The 20,373-nt window shown below is 36.8% G+C and overlaps 1 protein-coding gene across 2 annotated transcripts in view; it reads right to left on the reverse strand.

The window, feature by feature from the left end:
* Positions 1-20,373, reverse strand: part of RBL2 (RB transcriptional corepressor like 2) — a 49,962-nt gene that overhangs the window by 4,863 nt on the left and 24,726 nt on the right. For both annotated transcript variants that reach the window (XM_045891112.3, XM_045891113.3), the window contains exons 10-21: positions 19,738-19,844; positions 18,720-18,823; positions 16,767-16,904; positions 15,465-15,629; positions 14,823-14,934; positions 11,976-12,245; positions 11,517-11,797; positions 11,253-11,429; positions 7,632-7,703; positions 6,848-6,953; positions 6,031-6,236; positions 5,266-5,430 (exon numbers count right to left, since the gene is read on the reverse strand). In XM_045891112.3, coding sequence (XP_045747068.1) covers positions 5,266-5,430; positions 6,031-6,236; positions 6,848-6,953; positions 7,632-7,703; positions 11,253-11,429; positions 11,517-11,797; positions 11,976-12,245; positions 14,823-14,934; positions 15,465-15,629; positions 16,767-16,904; positions 18,720-18,823; positions 19,738-19,844 — 1,903 coding nt within the window. The remainder of the gene's footprint in view (positions 1-5,265; positions 5,431-6,030; positions 6,237-6,847; positions 6,954-7,631; positions 7,704-11,252; positions 11,430-11,516; positions 11,798-11,975; positions 12,246-14,822; positions 14,935-15,464; positions 15,630-16,766; positions 16,905-18,719; positions 18,824-19,737; positions 19,845-20,373) is intronic.

Raw genomic sequence — 20,373 nt, forward strand, 5'->3', positions numbered from 1 at the left:
ATCGATTTGTATGTCTGTCCTTTCACCAATACCACATTGTCTTGATTACCATAGCTTCATTAGTGAAGTCTTGAAATCAGATAGTGTGGGTCTTCCAACTTTTTCAAAATTGTTTTAATTATTCTAGTTCCTTTGCATTTTCATATACATTTTGGAACCAGTTTGTTGCACAGATAATTCTGCTGGGACTTTGTCAGGAATTGGATTGAATATATAGATCAAGTGGAAGAAAACGGACATCTTGAAAATGTCATCCAATTCATGAACATGGAATTTCTCCATTTTCAGTCTTTCCTTCACCAGTGTTGCATAGGTCTCGGGATATGAGTCTTGTACATCTTTTGTCAAAACTTATCCCTAAGTTGTTTTGTTTTTTGTCCAGTATGGGGCTTGAACTCACAACCCTGAGATCAAGACCTGAGCTGAGATCAAGAGCTGGATGCTTACTGACTGAGCCAGTCAGGTACCCTTCGAAGTATTTAATGTTACGGTGCTTTAGAAAATTTTTACTCCTTACTTGTTGCTAGTATATAGAAATAAATTTGATTTTTTTTTAAAGATTTTATTTATTTGACAGATCACAAGTAGGCAGACAGGCAGGGAGAGGGAGAAGCAGGCTCCCTGCTGAGCACGGAGCCCGATACGGGGCTCGATCCCGGGACCCTGGGATAATGACCTGAGCTGAAGGCAGATGCTTAACCGACTGAGCCACCCAGGTGCCCCAAATTTGATTTTTATGTATTAGTCATATAACCTTGCTAATCTTACTAGTTCCACTAACATTTTTTTTTTTTAAAGATTTTATTTATTTATTTGAGACAGAGAGAATGAGAGGGGGGAGGGTCAGAGGGAGAAGCAGGCTCCCTGCCGAGCAGGGAGCCCGATGCGGGACTCGATCCCGGGACTCCAGGATCATGACCTGAGCCGAAGGCAGTCGCTTAACCAACTGAGCCACCCAGGCGCCCTCCACTAACATTTTTTAGATTTTGATCTTTCTATAGAGAAAATCATGTGTGAATAGAGACAGTTTTATTTTTTCCTTTTCAGTCTGTATGCCTTCTTTATCTTGCCTTATATATGTGAGGGCCTAGAGTTATGTTCAATAGGAGTGGTGAGAGCAGATATCCTTGCCTTGTTCCTGATCTTAGTAGTGGACATCTAAATGCCTTCTCTCTAAGTATGATGGTAGGTGCAGATATTTTTGGTATGCAGTCTGGATCAGATTGAGGAAGTTCCTGAGAGGTTTTATCATGAATAAAGGTTTTATTTTGTCAAATGTTTTTTCTTCAACTACTGCGATAAATTATCACCTTCACTTTTTAGAAGAGTTTGTATAGAACTGGCATTACAGTTGACTATTGAACAATATGGGTTTGACCTGAATGGGTCAACTTATACTTGATTTTTTTTTTTTGATGATTTTAATATTTTCATTTATTTTAAGAATACAGTACATAATATATATACAGAATACATGTTAGTTAGCTGTTTATGTTCTCGGTAGGGTTTCCAGTCAATAGTAGGCTATTAATAGTTAACTTTTGGGGAGTCAAAAGTTATACACAGATGTTTAACTGCATGGGGCATGGTGTCCTAACCCCCATGTTGTGCAAGGGTCAACTGTATCTTCCTTAAGTATTTGGTAGAATTTTTTAAATTACAAATTCAGTTCATTTAATAGATACAGGGTCACTGAGATTACTTGTTGAGTATGTTTTAGAAGTCTGTGTCTTTCAAGGAATTCATCCATTTCATCTGCAGTATTACATTTATTGGCAAAAAGTTGTTTAACCTTCATTATATATTCTTAATATCTGTAGGACCTGTACTGATAGCTCCCATTTCTGATCTTAGTGATTCATCATTTCTTTTTTAATCCTGATTAGTCTGAGAAGATTTTTAAAATACTGATACAGCTCTGCACAAAAAACCCTGGTTTTTAATGGTCTTAATTTTCTGTATTTTGTCTATTTCACTGATTCCTGCCTTTTTGTCTAGTTGTTTAGGGTGAAATCTTAGGTCACTAATTTGGGACCTTTCTTCTTTTCTCACATAAGTATTTTAGTGCTATAAATTTCCCTCTCTTAGCACTCCTCTTGCTGCGTCCCACAAATTTTGGTATGTCAGGCTTTCATTTTCATTTAGTTCAAAATACTTTCTAATTTCTTTTCTTCTTTGACTCAGAAATATGCAATTTAGTTTGCAAAAATTGGGGGGTTTTCAGGTATCTCTGTTACTGATTTCTGATTTGATTCTGTTGTGGTAAAAAAAATACATTATTTGAATCCTTAAAAATTTTTTTTTTATAGTCCTCAATGTGGTCTCTCTCAGTAAATGTTCCATGTGCACCTGATGCTGCTGGAGTGTTCTATAAATGTCAGCCAATTTGGTTGTTCACATCTTGAATATCCTTAGTGATTTTTTTCTGTTTACTTGTTCTGTCAATGATGTTGAAATCTCTGGATTATAAATTTCTTTTTCTATTTAGGATTTTATGCCCTGTGACTGGGAAATGACCTTCATTATCAGTGATAATGTTCTTATTAATGATATGAAAGTTGGGAGTGGCTGCATTAATTACTGTTAGCAGATTATAACCTTTTCCATCCTTTTACCTTTTTTAAAAAAACCGTTTTATTGGGATATAGTTCACATACCATACAATTCACCCATTTGAGGTGTACAAGTCCATGGTTTTTAGTATGTTCCTAGAGTTGTGCAGTCATTACCACATTTAATTGTTCAATTCAGTACCACATGTGCCCATTAACAGAAACCCTCCATTCCTCCCAGACCTAGGCAATCACTAATCCACTTTGTGCTTCTATAAATTTGCCCATTCTGGACATTTCATATAAATGGCATCATATAATATTTATCCTTTTGTGACTACTTTCACTTACCATAATGTTTTCAGGGGCCATCCATATTGTAGCATGTGTCAGTACTTTTTATTAGAGTAATATTCCACTGTATGGACATGCACTTATTCATCAGTTAATGGGATATCTGAGTTACCATCCTTTTACTTTAAACTGCGTGTGTCTCGATATTTAAAGTGGGTTACTTGTAAGCAGTAAATAGATCTTGCTTTTGTGTCCGGTCTTACAATTTCTACCTTTTAATTGGTATATTTAGACCATATACATTTAATTGCTATTTGTTTGCTATTTTCCCATGTGTTTTTTTCCTTTTTCCTTTTTCTTTTGAATTGAGTACTCTGACTTGTATTACTGAGTATTCACTTTTTTCCATTTAACTCTTTAATCCAGATGGAATTTATTTGGTTATAGGGTGACTATCTAACACAGGCATACTTTGCTTTATTGTGCTTCACAGATAATGTGTATCAGTGACATTTTCCAGTGGGGTTTGTTACTTTGTCTTTGAAATCTTGAGACAATTACCAAAATTTGATACAAAGTTTTTAATTATATTTGTTATGGTGATCTTTGGTGATTATGATTCACTGAAAGCTCAGCTAAATGGTTAGCATATTTTTTAATTAAGGTATGAACACTTTTTTTTTTAGATATAACTCACACTTAACAGACAATAGTATAGTATAAATGTAACTTTTATATGCACTGGGAAATCCAAAAATTCATTTAACTGGCTTCACTGTAGTGGTCTGGACCTGAACCTGCAATATCTCTGAGCTGTGCCTATATTAGAGGGACTGTCAGTCATCTCCTCCAGTGCTTTTGGGGCTATTGTTAATTTATGTTCCCAGCTTTCACAATCCCATTGGCAATATCATTGGAATCAGATCAAGCCTATGCAGTGGTTGGAGAAAACTTTTTTAAGGATAATCTTTTTTAAGATTTTATTTGTTTATTTGAGAGAGAGAATGAGATAGAGCATGAGAGGGGGGGAGTGTCAGAGGGAGAAGCAGACTCCCCGCTGAGCAGGGAGCCCGATGCGGGACTCGATCCCGGGACTCCAGGATCATGACCTGAGCCGAAGGCAGTCGCTTAACCAACTGAGCCATCCAGCTGCCCTGGAGAAAACTATCTTTAAATATCTGGTCTTCCTGTTTAGAAACATCAGTATGTCTTTGTTATTCAGGTTAACTGGAGTTTCTACAAGGGATACGTTTACTCAAAGCATGTGACAGCTTCGTTACTACTGTAACAGAAAATGGAAAAGGCTTTCCATTTTCTAAGAGTTTTGCTGCTTTCTTACTCGTTTTCCCCAACTTTTTACTTTAAAAGTTGAAAGAATAGTGCATTGAACACCCAGTAATCAGTAACATTTTACCACATTTGTTCTCTCTCTATAATTTTTTTAGCTGAACCATTTGAAAGTCACATTGTACCTCTGAATATTTTAAACATTCTCCTACATAATCCAGTACTATCATCAATACCAAAGGAATTAAACAGAAATTTAAAGATTTAACATTGAAGTCCACATTAAATTTTCCCACTTGTCCCAAAAATGTCCTTGATAGCTGTGCTTTTCTGTGCAGGATCCAATCAAAGATCATGCACTGCATTTGGGTGTCTTGTCTCTTTAGTCCCCTTCACTCTAGAACAGTACCCTCCCCATCTAACCTCTCCTCATGATACTGACATTGGTTTTTTGGTTATGTGTGTTTCTTTCTCAATATGAGCATCACGTAAGGGGCTTTAGGATCGAGTTGTACTCCTAAACACAGCACATGATTCCCAGTGATCTAGTCTTACTGCCTCAAGGACATTGTTTTCTTTCCTTTTCTGGTGCTTCCTGGATAGCCCTTCCTTCCACACCTCAGCATCTTGCTTGCTTTTCTTCCATTAAGGCCTCATGCAAGCTTCCCTCCCCATCACAGACGGAGGCAGATGCTGCCACACAAATCTGTACTAAATAGGACTATCACACTGCATTATACAAAATGTCCATTTCTCCCCTTAGACAAAGAATCCAAAGGACAGAGACACTACCTGTCCCAGAAACACACTCTATAATCAGTTTAGAAATCCAAATTTTCCTAACAAAAATTTGGATTTTAAATGGAGTAAAAACCATAAAACTCCAGATTTACAGGAGAGTGAACTATAAATGCACAAATAGGAAAAGCAATGAAAATAAATCTAAATCCTTTACTTCCAGCCTTAACGTTCTCCCCCCAGCCCCTGGTTTTTGCTCCACTGGGACTTACTGGTCACTTTTCCCTGGTAGTTCCCATCACTCATGTGAGTACTGAGCATTTCCCATTAACCCCAATTCCAGCATCCTAGGCATTCTGGGATTAATAAAGGCCAAGATTTATGTTAGGCTCACCTTTGAAGGACTGTTGCTGAAGTAGTAGAAAATCTTTTCTCGAGGAGAAAGCATTGTTTCATTTTTATGTGGAGAAATGTAGACAGGATGATTTTGAGATAGCTGTATTCGGCGAGGAGAACCTGTCCTTACAAATGGATAGGGAGAGAGTGGAGGAGCATCCATCTGTTTAAAAAAAAAAATCCGTATTCCTAAGAAAGGTAACGAAATTTCTAACCAGGTATTTTTTATGAAAATGGTTGTTTTTATTGAAAGAGTGGAGAGGTATATACTAAAGGAGCAGCTTTTTGAAGAGTAAACAGTAATGTATTAGCAGCCACAATTACACTTAAAACCATACAAATAACACTTAAGTGCTTATTTTGTGCCCGTCACTGTTTTAAGCATTTTTAATACATTATGGCATTTAATCCCCACAGCAACCCTATAAGCTAGGGTCTACTCCTATTCCCATTTGATATATGAAGAGACAAGAGGCAGAGAGAAAGTCAAGGAACTTGGAAGGTTACCGTAGCTGGTAAGTTTTGGACGTGAATGCATGCACTCGCTCTCCTGTATTACAGTAATTTGTAGGGAATCCAAATACCATCTGGTTTAATGTTTCACAATAAAAAGAAATTCTGTCGGTTAGGCATGTTAATAATCTCTGTTAGAGATTTCCTCAGTTTTATTTAACAAAAAATGATGTCTAAGACTAGCTCAACCTAAGTTATTTCTCCTCCCTCACAAGTGAAAAAAGTACGAAATAATCCCTGTCAAACTTACTACGTTTGCCTGTGAGTACTTCATGGCAAAGGTTTTAATTTGCTTTATGTAGATACTGTTGTAGAACTGAATGAGGTCTCCCCTCTCCTCCTCTTCCATGTCACTGTTGGCACCTGTGAGGCGAGTTGGCGTAGGAGGGGCGCTGCTAGGCTGTGGAGCCGGCAAGGTGCTGCTCGACCTCATGACGGGACTGGAGTCTCTGCTGGCTGCAGCAGGTAGAACAGAGGGTGTTCGACAGAAAGACTACTCATGCACGATTGTTTTCAGAAGAAAATTCAGTAAGAGAAAGGCCAACAGCTACCCACTGTACTTGTTTAATGGCAGCAAACGGGCACTCTGTTCTTCATCCCAGGGAGCAAAGCACAGACACGCCTAAGTATTAACTTCACCCCCCACCATGCAAAGGCTCACCGAGTAGTTTTCACTAATAAATTACACCAAATTTTCTAGGACCTGTGCCCTGCATTAAGTGATGCAAATCAACAATTAGGGCTGGTATTTCCATAGCATGCTTTCAGTTGGCACGCCAGACTTTTCTGGAACTCAGGCCAAGAAATTCCTGCCTGAAACCTTCTCTAATTTCCCTGGAGAAAAATGCTATGCACAATGTGCCTCGAAGCTGCGGGAGGAAGGGCCAACAACTTTGCCACTAAATTTAGGATTCTGTTTATTGTTCCAACAAATTTTTTGCCAATATTTTAATATAATTGTGATTTCATTTAGTAATCCTTCATCTAAAAAAACCCTTAGTCTAAAAGGCCTAAAAAGTGAGAAGCTCCTAATTTTGCAAGTGTTCATAAAGACCCTAAACACTTACTTCTGTCTTTGTTTAGTTCTGTTGGAGAATTCTGATGGCTTCTGCTATCACTGCTGCCAGAATTTCTTCTTTTCCTTTTCCCTTTTATCAAAACACTTCTATACACCTTTAGAGAGACCATGAGAAGGGGACAGATTTATTGAGCACATCTTGGCCTACAGGACCTTGACATGTTATTAAATTCTCACAGTGGCTCTATGTAGTAAGAGCTGTTGTCCTCAGGGAGATTAATATATGCAGCCAAGGTCATATATCTGTTAAATAACAGCCGGGATTTCCACTGGGGCCTGTCTGGCTTCAAATTTCAACTATGGCCCGTTAATACTATAATATAAAGGGCAGTGCTAGCACCCAACCATAAAATCAAGTTATTCTAAGTCAGATACAAAGATCTTGCATACCTACTCCTTGAATAGTATTAAAGATAAAACTCATTTTAAGTTTTCATTTAATGTTGTCTTGGTTAAATGTACTGTTTTCTAAACCAGCCTGAAAGGTACACAGAAACCAAACAACTTCCTAAATTGACATCTATCTTGGGATTATCCAAATGAAGGAGGAATCAAATATTTCACTCCTCACCTTTTGGAGAAAAGAGGACTTAAACTAATGAAGATGTAAAGCTGTCTTTCAGTGATTAAAGAGTATTAAAGACAAGACTTCCTTAACGTAGAATCCTAGTTTTTAGCCTGGAGAAAAGGCCACAGAATCAACTGTGGTTAATTTTTTATATTTATTGAACACTTTAAGTTTTATTTTCAGCCCTGAGAGAAAATGTAGTTACCTGGCTCCGGGCCTGTGGCTGAGTCCTATAACAACGCATAATATTCTGGAAGGACTTGTCTTCTTTTGTGACCTGTCAAAGAATAAGAGTATTCTGAGAGAGAAATTGATTTCAAAGTATTTTGAAGAGCTCTGTGAACCTTCTCCCCAAACTGGTGAAAATCATATAAACAGCCATTTCAAGTCTCTGGAAATGGTCCAAAGGGCATATATAAAATGAACTATTCAGGAAAACCTACTAAAATTCAGTAACAAGAGGGAGTAGGTGGTATCTGAACACAGACCTGGAATAAAAAAGTACAGTTAACAAATGAAAAATTCACCAGAAGGACAAAACAGATCTGAACTGGTGAAGAAAAAAAGAATTAGCAAACTTGGGACAGACTGTGGAACCTGAAGAACACAGAAAAAGGAATGAAGAAAAATTAAGAGCTTCAGGGATCTGTGAACATCATTCAGCACACACAGAGAAGCAGAAAAAAATGATAAAGGCTGAAAGCTTCCCAAATTTATTTAAAAAATAGTAACCCACACATCCAGGAAGCTCTAAGAATTCCAAGTATAGGATAAATGCAGACATACAGTAAGCTCGAGAGAAGCCCAAAAAAGAACAGGCAACTTCTCATCAGAAACTATAGAAGCTAAGAGGTGGTAGAACAACATATTCAAAGTGCAAAACTAAGAATTCAGTGTCCAACAAAGTTATCTTTCAAAAATGAAAAATACAAAATAAATAACAATTTGCTGCTAAAAGACCAATCTTAGAAGAAATACTAAAAGTTCAAACTAAAAGCAAGTGACCTCAGTAATTCAAATACACACAAAAAAGAGCCCTGGTAAAGATAATTATATAACTGTAAAGACAGCATAAAATGTGTATTTATTTCTCCTTAACTGATTTAAAAAGCCATTGTATAAAACAATACATATATAATGTTTTATAGAGCCTAAAACATACAGAAATGTGATATATTTGCCAAAAACAGCACAAAAGGAGGAGGAGGAACGCTGTACTGGGCTAAGGAAATGATTCCAGATGACAACTCAAAACCACAGGAACCAATAAAGAGAATCAGAAATAAGATTAACAAAAGATGTACATTGAATATATTTCTTCTCTCAGCTCCTTTAAAAGTCATAGAATTATAAAAGCAATGCAATTGTTGGATTTATAACACTTATGGATGTAACATGTATCACAATACACCTCAAAAGATCAAAAGGAAACAGCTACATAGGATACTTCTTTATCTCACTGGAATTAAGTCAATATAAATCTGAAGCTGATTTTGATATAGTTAAGATGCATATGTTAGGGTGGGGAAATTGGGGAGATGTTGGTCAAAGAGTACAAACTTCCAGTTATAAGATGAGTAAGGTTTAGGGATCTAACATCTAGCATTTGACTATAGTTAACAATACCGTATTATATACTTGGAAGTTGCTAAGAGAGTTGATTTTCTTTAAGATTTTATTAGAGACACAGCGAGAGAGGGAACACAAGCAGGGGAAGCAGGGAGCCCGATGTGGGGCTCGATCCCAGGACCAGTCAGATGCTTAATGACTGAGCCACCCAGGCGCCCCATAGCAGTCAAGAGAATTGATCTTTGGATAGACTCCTACCTCCTACCATGTATAAAAGTTACTCAAAATGGATCAAAGACCTAAATGTAAGAGATAAACTATAAAACTCTTAGAAGAAAACAGATAAATATTCATGACCTTGGATTTGGCAGTGTGTATTCTTAGATATGACAGCAAAAGTACAAGCAACAAAGAAAAAAATAGACTTAATCAAAATTAAAAACTACTACGGTTCAAATAACACGATCAAGTAAGTGCAAAAACACACAGAATGAGAGAAAATATTTGCAAATATCTGATAAGAGAGTTGCATCCAGAGTGTATAAAGAACTACGGCCCAATTGCAAAAAAGCACAATCCAAATAAAAAAATGGGCAAAGGATTTAAACTAGTATTTCACCAAAGAAGATAAACAAATGACCAGTAAACAAATGATTGGGATGGCCAGAATCAAAAACTCAAATAACAACCAATAAGCACACTAAAAGACACTCAACATCATTAGTCATTAGGGAAATATATGTCAAAACCACCAGAATGTACCAATCAATACTCACTGGGATGACTATAATAATAGAAAAGAAGCTGGCAAGGATGTAGAAAAATCAGAACTCCCTCATGCACTGCTGGTGGAAATGTAAAATGGTGCAGCTGCCGTGAAAAATATGGCAAATTTCTCAAAAAATTAAACACAGAATTACCATATGACCCAGCAATTCCACTTTTGGGTCTATACAAAAAGAATGAAACTAAAAACTTGAAGAGATATTCATACACTCATGTTCATAGTAGCATTATTCACAATAGCTAAAAAGTGGAAGCTACCCAAGTGGGCATCAATGGATGAACGGATAAACAAAATGTGGTATGTCCATACAATGGAAGCTCATTCAGCCTTAACAAGGAAGAAAATTACAACTCATGCTACAACACGGATATATCTTGAGGACATTATACTAACTGAAATAAACCAGTCATAAAAAGACAAATACTGTATGACTCCTAGAGGCATCTGAAATAGTCAAATTCATAGAGAAAGAAAGTAGAATGGTGGGTGCCAGGAGCTACTGGGAGGGGGAATGCAGACAACCTACTTAATAAGTAGTTTTACTCTGCAGGGATGGAAATGTTTTGGAACAAGATAAAGATTGGGTGTATAATATTGGGAATGTACTAAATACCACTGAATTGTTCACTTAAAAAATGGCTGATTTATATTATGTGAATTTCACCTCAATAAGTTATTTTAGAAAACAATGTCTGATAATAAAAAGTGCTGATGAGGGGCTCCTGGGTGGTGCAGTAAGTTAAGCATCTGCCTTTGGCTCAGGCCATGATCCCAGGGTCTTGGGATAGAGCCCTGCATCAGGTTCCTTGCTCAGCGGGGAGCCGCCTTCTCCCTCTCCCTCTGCCTGCCACTCCCCCTGCTTGTGCTCTGTCAAATAGATAAGATCTTAAAAAAAAAGTGCTGATGAAGAGGTGGAAAAATGAGGACCTTCATACACTGCTGGTGGAAGTACAAAATGGTGCAGGGACTTTGAAAAAATAGTCTGGCAGTTCCTCAGTGGTTAAACACAGTATATGACCTAGCTAGCAATCCACTCTTGGGTACATACCAAAGAGAAATGAAAACATGTTGACAGCATTATTCATAATAGCCAAAAATACCCAGATGACCATCATCTGATGCATAAACAAAATATCATATATTCATACAATGGAATATTATGTTCTAAAATTTACTGTGGTGATGGTTGCACGTATCTGTAAACGTACTAAAATCCACAGAGTTGTACATTTTAAATGAGTGAATTAAGGGGTGCCTGGGTGGCTCAGTTGGTTAAGCGTCCTAACTCTTGATCTCAGCTCAGGTCTTGATCTCAGGGTTGTGAGTCCAAGCCCTGCACTGGGCTCCATGCTGGGTGAGGGGCCTACTTAAAAATGAATGAATTTTATCTCAATAAAACTGTTAAAAGTGTTCTGAGAGTACGGAAGTGGCATCTTTACTTTTTCCTTTTATATTCCAAATGGTACTCACCTTTGCCATCACATAAATGGCACACATCAACAACTGGTCCAGATGTCTGTCCATCATAAGTTCAGGACACTGAATTATGGAGAATTCAAAGCAGGTCCAGATTTTTTTCCTCAGTTCATCTGAAATATCCAGTTTAGCACAAAGATCCCGAAGGCGGACACCTGCCAAGTGGTAAACCTGGTAGATAAACAGAAACATTTCAAACTTTGTTTACCTGACATACTTCCCAAGCTTCTGCTCTGGTAAGGGTATAGGAAAAATTACCTTTCTAAAGAAAAGCGATAAAGAGCTGGTCTTCCTGGGTCTAATACTGCTGCCGGTTAAAGGTGGGCCTTGTTTCTGCTGGTGTCCACCTGGGGAAATCTGTTGAATGGCCACCTGACCAGGGACTTGCAAGGTGGTTCCTGTCACCTGTTGAGAGCTCAAACTTCCAGCCAGGGCCTGAGCACTCAGGGGCTGGATGGAGCCAGTCACAGCTTGTGCCTGCCCTGTGACATTGACCTGGACTGGGAAGAATGTTATCCCTCCATTTTCATTCGCAATACCTACAGTTTGTTAGGGAGAAAATGAGGATGAAAGGTTCTCCAGGCATAGGCTTCCAATTTCCCCCCTCCCAGCCTCCTTCCCTGCTCCACTCTTCCCTCATATTGTCATTCCAGCCAAATCTCAAGTGACTTTCCAATAAATGCCACCAAGAAAGAACTCAATATCCAACTTCCTTACCTTGTACAGGAATGGTCACTGTTTGTCCATTGTTGGCTGTGACAGTGGCTGTTGCCATGGTGACCAAAGTCTGTCCAGGAACTGGCGTGACAGGAACAGCATCTCCAGATACATTCTGCACAGGGACAGCATTGACTAGGGGTTGTGGGGGAATGCGCCCAGGTGTCCCTCCATCAGAGGGGTTATCATTCTCAACAAACAGCCGCCTTCTGGTCGAGCTGGCTGTTGGGGAGCTGTATCGGTCATATAATGTGGCTGGAGATGTTAGGCCTAGAGTCAACAACAACAACGACAAATCAAACAAACGGTTTAACTCAAGGAAACTCAGACCTAACTTCTGAATCCAAGCTCTTAAGTTCAAAACTAATCAGTGTCTGAAATACTTCATTAACAAAAATTACAGGAGTCATATCATAGCTACATTCAACTAATGAAAACTCAACCAGACACTATTAAGAGCAAAATTTAAACACAGGAATTTTCTCTATTTGTTTCACATGCTCCCTACTTTATTCCAGCTTCGGCTAAATCAAACCAAACTCTGCCCTCTACTGCTACAGAACCTTGATGACTTAAGGGCAATTTAAAGAATTATTCTATTTTCCTACAATACTTTTGACCATATTCAATTTCTACCTAACACTCACGTACAATGTGATATCACTGTAAAGCCACTACTCAACAAGGGGACTTGATATTACTATGATTTCATCTGGGAGCATTTCACCCCAGTTTTATTAGTTTTCATCTTTGTCCTTTTTCCACATACAGAACATTACTAACACTCAGTAATGTTCTTCAGCAAGAATGGATATATGTGTTTTGGACTCAATTAAGCTTAGTTTATTATAGTTTTTAAATTTAGTCAGATATAATTCACATACATTTTAATCACTTAAATTGTACAATTCAATGGTTTTTGGTATATTACGTTATTAGTTTCTTTAATATAAATATATATAACATGTAATTTGCCATTTTAACCATTTTTATGTGTACAATTCAGTGGCATTAATTCCATTCACAATGTTGTGCAACCATCACCACTATTTCCAAAACTTCTTCACCATCGTAAGTAGAAACAAACTCTGTAAACTTCATGACACGGTCTGTTGTTAAATATTCACAACAGTGGCTGACAGTGGCTGAATTTTCAAGCAGCATGTTCAACAACACATCAGTAGGTTTTTTAAATTAAAAAATGTATGTAGGGAGGTCATAAGGGGATTGACAGGAGTAGTCCTGACAGCCTACAGCTTAACGTTTAAATTTCTCAATGGTACAAAAGCCAATAAACTCACTAGATTTGTATTTGGAACAAAGCTGCAGTTGGAAAGAATGCATTATGATCATTATCTTGTAAAGCATTAAGAGACCTTGAAATTGGAAAAGTGATGAGTACAAAGAAAATGAAATTTAAAGTCAAGTTCTAATCCATAGACTAGGGAAGGAAAAAATACAGATACAGGACTGAGGAAGACCGGCTGTCAGATCTGTGGGTCTGAGGTGGATAAAAGCAGAAAAATAGTTAGGCCATTATGATACCTCTTCCAAGAAATCAGGACATTTTCATAGAGATCATCCATATTTATTGAGTATGCACTGACATAAAGTGATTCCTGATTTTAAAACTGATCTTTCGTCTACAGCCAGTGCTTATCAATTACATTAAGAGGTTGATCTAGAAACAATATCCTTCTAATGGCATCTAAGGATTTAGAACTCTCTGAATTTACAGAATCACTTTTTAAAAAGCAGTTTTGTCTCAACTATGTAAACTTAAACCTTGAACCTGGAAGATGTTACAAACAGCTGCCTGATGGGGAGCCTGGCTGGCTCAGACCACAGGGCATATGACTCTTGATCTTGGGGTTCTGAGTTCGAGCCCCATGATGGGCATAGAGATTACTTTTTTAAAAAAGCTGCCTAAATATAACCAAATGAATAGTGAAACTTCTCTTTTCTGTACTTCTTGGGCCAGCGCTGCTGTCATATTAACCAGGACAGCACAGCTCGACTGACAAGAGTCAAAGCTGAACTCGCTCTGGCCATTCAGTACTTTTAACTCACTTGCTTGTCTATACCTAATTGCATCATACAGCTCTGTAGCCCGGTGATGGGTGTTCAGGAGGGCACATATTGCAATGAGCACTGGGTGTTATAGGCAAATAATAAATCATGGAACACTACATCAAAAACTTCTGAAGTACTGTATGGTGACTAACATAACATAATAATAAAAAATTTAAAAGAAGCTTTTCTGTTTTGTTTTGTTTTTTTAAGATTTATTTGAGAGAGCACGCGCACACGAGCAGGGGGAGGGGCAGAGGGAGAGAAACTCAAGCAGACTCTATGCCAAGTGTGGAGCCCAACTCGGGGCTCAATCCCACAACCCCACGATCATGACCTGAGGCAAAATCAAGAGTTGGACATTCAACTAACTGAGCCACCCAGCTGCCCATCTTCTGATTTTAGAAGAAATACATAATCATCTTAAAAACTTTACAGAAAGCACCTGGAATTCTATCATCCAATAATAATTGTTCTTAATAGTTTGGTTTTCCCATTTCAGCCCTTCTATATGCTTATATGTAAACACACACTTCAAATGTAAGAATCACATTAATATATAGCATTCTCTTTTTATAGTCACTTGTTATTACATGCATCTTCCCTGTGTTCTTAAATATTCCTCAAAAGCACTACTTTTAAGTGATCCATGTGGTACTATAATGCACAGAACAGTTCTTCTATATAGACTCTATTAACTTCACTTGTAGTTTTAGATAGAATTTCAATTCCCAGATATTAGGCTCCCAAATACTCCCCCTAGTATTTTAAACTTACTTCTTCCAAGTCCTCCAGTATCAGCGCGAACTTCACTCACCCTTCTGGGAGTCAAAGGAGAGCCAGTAATACAAATATCTTCTGCTCTTTCCAGATTCTGAGGTGGCATAACCTATAAAGAATGATATACACAGAGTGTCTTACTCAAAAAGGCATTTTCATTAGAAATACAGTCACAATCTAAGGCAAAAGAAAACTTGGCTCACCAGTTAGTCAACCTAAATAAAATCAGCTGTCTTTTCCATTTTCATACTGAAGTTGAAAAAAAAAGTCTGGCAGGCTTAAAAAATTCAAAGCTAATAGCTGAATACTAAATATGAATCAGTCTTCATTACTGACTTAGAGAATTAGAATACCAACCATTCTAATGTACAGAAACTTGACTAGAAAATTAAGAGAGAACACTGAATTCTTACTCTGGCACTGAAACCTTAGGGCAATCACACATTATTTCTGACTCATAGACTCAGGGGTTTCTTCTTAGATACAGGGGTGACTGTACCATATTAAACACAACTGCCACCCCCCCACTTCCCATAACAAAGACACTAAATTTAACTGCTCTCAGTGAAACAAGAATATAAACAGACTAGTTACTGATGTACTTTTGTTACAGAAAGATGTTAAGGTATTTTCACAAACCTCTTCACAAGTAGGAACTCTGTTTTCATTGTCTCTAATTCTGTCCCAGAGTGGAGACTCTGGTTTCCATGCCAAATGATCCAAGATCTGTTCTTCAATCTGATTAAGGTGTTTAACCACCTCTCTACAAAGACCATCTTCTGCTCTAATGAATACTTCTATCACCTGAAATTTTTAAAAAAATGCCCTGCTTTAATAATTATTTTTGTCACCAAAAACTTGTTTATTAAGTGTGAAGCAAAATGGGTAAATTTTGGTTTTTTTACATATTTATAGATCAACAGATAATTCATCAAAAATTACAAATCTAAATAATAGTACTATTTTGAAACAGCTGGTCTTCCTTTCACTGTCTTTATAAATAACTATTACTTAAAATTCATGTAGGAATTACAGAAAATCTTGTATAATGGCATATTTTAAACATTTTTCAAAGAAAAAAGATGCCTTTTCTATTAAAGCTGAAAAATATTACTCTTAACATTTCACATTTAAAAACTCTAGGGGCACCTGGCTGGCTCAGTTGGCAGAGCATCTGACTCTTACTCTCAGGATTGTGAGTTCAAACCCCACGTTGGGTGTAGAGATTACTTAAAAAAATAATAAATACATAAATAAATAAATAAAACAAAAAGTCTAAACATTCAATCCATGCCACTAAAAAAACTGATTTTTGACTACTGTATTAGAATTAAGATAAACCCATACACTAAATTGATATCAAGACAAAAACAATTACCACCAAATCATTGCCATCACTCTGCACTTCTATATAACATGTGAAAGAGAATTTTTTTCTCCTGAAAGACACTTTTCAATGTTATTTCCATAAAATAAAAAAAGGTTGGGGCACCTGAGTGGCTCAGTCAGGTAAGCATCTGTCTCGATTTAAGCTCAGGTCTTGATCTCAGGGTTATGAATTCAAGCCTGGCGTTGGGCTCCACGCTGGGTGTGGAGCCTACTTAATTAAAATATAAAATTTAAAAAGGTTGTTATATAAGATTAGCTACTGATTTGTTGTTTTTTTTTTTAAGGCTTCCTAGCCAATAAAATGAAAGTATTCTAAAAGCCTATAGCAGATAAAAGGAAGAATCAAATGAAGCTTTTACCCCAAATAGGTCTTTATACTATCTGAGAAGAATTTAACTAGTTCTTAAGACTCTTCTATTTTTTCTCCCCAGATAGAGTAAAAACTACTAAATATATTATTAAAAAGAGAAGAGATGTACTTAGGCAGCAAAATGAATTAGGAAGTTGGTCGCATCTACAATTTCTTTATCAGTATCAGATTTTTAAAAATACCTTATAAAAATGATAAAGTGGCACATCAAATATTTCAGTAACAAATGGAAAACTCCCAGGAGGCTTGTAAGAAAAAGTGACGACCTCAAGGCAGCAGGCCAAAAGCGATCTATGGAATGCATCTTGTTCCAGAATGCCCTATAAAACAAAGTTATTAACATTTAGAAATATTAGCCTACTCTAACAAAGACATTTCCTACTCAGTAAAGTTAAATAAAAATATCAAAGGAAGTCTTATTTTCTGAGTTAGTGAGAAGTATGTGCTTACTTTCTTACAGAACTTTTCTTAGCGTAATAAGCCCATGTTTTAGCAAAACAAATATTACAAGAATGTAAAAGAACTTCCAAAAATCTTACATATTGTGAAATGTAGCTGATAAAAAATTATATCCCTAACAAAAATATACATACGCCCTGCTGCTTAGGGGAATAATAATGTGGAAAGAGGTTACAAAACAGTATTTACAGTTATAGGCCACTGTCAGAAAAAAGACAGCTGGAAGGCAGGTGACTGGCTAGATGGTCATGGGTCACAAGTGAACATACACTCCTCTCAGGAGACATAATCACATTCCCCCCCCTTTTTTTGGTTATTAATTTCTCAAATCTGTACATAAACATTTACTATTTTTGAATTAAAAAGTTACTTAGACACCAGAAACATAGGCAACAGGAGAAAAAAACATAAATTGGGCTTCATCAAAATTAAAACCTTTTGTCTATCAAAGGACACTATCAATGAAATAAAGACACAACCCACAGAATGGGAGAAAATATTTGCAAATCATATATAATGTTACATAAAGAACTCCTACAACTTGACCAAAAAAAAAAGGGCAAACAATTATATACTGTTGATTATGAATAATATTCTGAATACTATTCAGCCTTAAAAAGGCATGAAATTCTGCCATGCTAAAACACAGATGAACCTCAAATACACCAGGCCAAGTGAAATACGTGGGACACAAAAGAACAAATACTGTATGATTACACCTAGAACAGGTTAATTTGTGGAGACAAAGTAGAGTAGAGATTACCAGGAGCTCAAGGGAAGTGAGAATGGGGAGTCATTGCTTAATGGGTACAGACTTTCAGTTGGGGATGATGAAAAAGTTCTAAACATGGCTGGTGGTGAGGGTTGCACAACACCATGAATGTACTTAATGCCACTGAATTGTACACTTAAAAATGCTTAAAATGGTAAGTTTTATGTTATGTATATTTTACCACAATAAAAAATTGTTTTAGTAAGTTTCTTGGCTGGGTATAAAGGTATCCACTTATCATCAGCCGTAAACTGCAACTGTTTTATTTACCCTCCTGTATGTGTTTCAAAATTTAAAAATTTGTCTTAACAGCCTTTTAAATTCCTACACCCATAATTTTATGTATAAAAAAGAAATGTAAATAGTTACATGAAATTAGAACAATTATCAGTCAGTTTTACAATTTTTTCTAAAATAGTTTTTAAAAAGCACTTTTATGTCTTTCAAAGTAAATACTTATTTCAAAATCAATTTATATTTCTTGACTAGTAAAATCTAGAAAAAATTATTTTCTTAGTCAAAGAGCAATGGCTGAATATTTATGTTAAAGTCCTATCTAGTCAACAGTCAACTTATTCTTGCTATACAAGGTTTGTTCGGGGAATGTGCCGGTTAGTAAGTCCATGCATTCTAAAAACTCAATTTACCTTAAGTCTGAATGTTTCAGTCTTTGACTATGGAGTCTTACTGCCCACAGAAGCCGTGAGTTCTAGTACACGGCCTGCCACACTGAGAAACACTAAGTGGGGACCGGAGGCGAAGACAGGAGTTTCCTCAGCTGCCAATCTTATTCCCTCAAAGCTACGGTTTTATCTTTGTTTGGTTTAGTCTGGGTTTTGTATGGGTAGGGCTAAAAGGAAACTACATTTTCTTGTGCTGACCAATACACTGGTGATTTACTCACAGATAAATCCATGTCTCCCAGTCTTTTCTGTTCCTGTTCAATAACAGATTCTAATACTTTATAGTAAAGCATCTCTGCAAAACGAAAATATTTGCTGGCAATTTCTGCACAAATAAAAGACAAGAGTCACATGCAAAGAACATATTGTAGAAAGTGAGTCTACCCCATTCCCTGCCCACAAAAGAAAATTTAAAAACCAACCAATTACTTCATATATATGCACTTCCTACAGCTGCTACACCAATCATTCCTGAGATTTCTTAATTTTCTTCATGGTAGCCACAGTAACACTAACATTTTTCTAAAACTGTGAAATGAAATTTTTTTTAAAAAGATTTTATTTATTTATTTGACAGCGAGAGAGAGAGGGAGCACAAGCAGGGGGAGTGGCAGGCAGAGAGAAAGGGAGAAGCAGGCTCCCCGCTGAGCAGGGAGCCCGATGCGGGGCTCGATCCCAAGACCCTGGGATCATGACCTGGGCCTAAGGAAGACACTTAACCGACTGAGCCACCCGGGCGCCCCTGTGAAATGAAATTTGCACTTAAAAACTGTAATAGCGTTCCATTAAGAGTCACGTTTTTTTTCTTTTTTTGGTAAGTTTGAACTGAGCAGCTCTATGCTAAGAGGTATATATAATTGGTTTACTATTCTACTCATACTTGGTTCTAATTCATGACATCAGACAACTTCTAGAACAGGTATGGGCATAAAACAGTTATATCTTTTGAACTCATTCTTAATACTTTGAAGAATCACTATACTCCTAAATTTAATAATACCCAGTCTACAAATGAAACTAAAGATTTTGCAAACAAAGTACCAGGCTTCGGTCTACATTTTCTCTTATGGAGACGGGCCCAGAAACCACTTGGTTAACAGAAAAATTGGACATCCATATTGTAGCCCTCAATCTAAAGTCCTAAATCTATTCTTCATATTTCTGATTCACTTACCAAGAAAGGACTCCACGTAGTTAAAAATCAAAGATGAGAACAAGATGGACAGTATTAAGCCTTACCTTTAGAATTACTGAAATCCTCATCTGGCTGGCAATGCTGAGAATATATTTCATACATTTCTTTCAATCTGTTGGCAATGGCCTGTGTTGGATCTCTGGAACACGTCCTAAAAAAAAAAAAAAGAGTAAGAAATTATCCAACTTAAAGGTCTAACCCAGTTACAAAGTAATAAACTATTTACAACTCTGTAATTTTACTAACCTGTAAATATAAAATACTTTGAACAAAAACTATACACTTCCCAAATTATTCTAGGAAATCCCATACGTCCTTATCAAAAGTGTTGGTTATAACCATTTTGAGGGAAAAAAAATATTTCTTGCATGGAGCTGTACCTTTACTGCAGTTAAGTTTAGCCTTCTTGACTGGCCCCCACCTACCCTACACATCTGCAATCACTGGTAACAAACAAAATTGCCTTCAACTGTTTCCTCAGAGGGCAATACAACTCCCATTAGGAACTCCTGGAAGAAAACAGAATGAGGAGGTATATAAACTATACTACAGACTCATATAAACCATTACTGGCACTCTACATTTTTTCCTCCAAAACGAGGTTTATTTCATTAATTTTTTTTTTTTAAATCAGAAAGGCAATATATGTTCGATGCAGAAGCATTATACAAGTTATCATC

Source organism: Mirounga angustirostris, unplaced genomic scaffold, assembly GCF_029215605.1.
Source record: "Mirounga angustirostris isolate CCGP_5_RB_7025 unplaced genomic scaffold, mMirAng1.0.hap1 SCAF_16, whole genome shotgun sequence".
NCBI lineage: Eukaryota > Metazoa > Chordata > Mammalia > Carnivora > Phocidae > Mirounga > Mirounga angustirostris.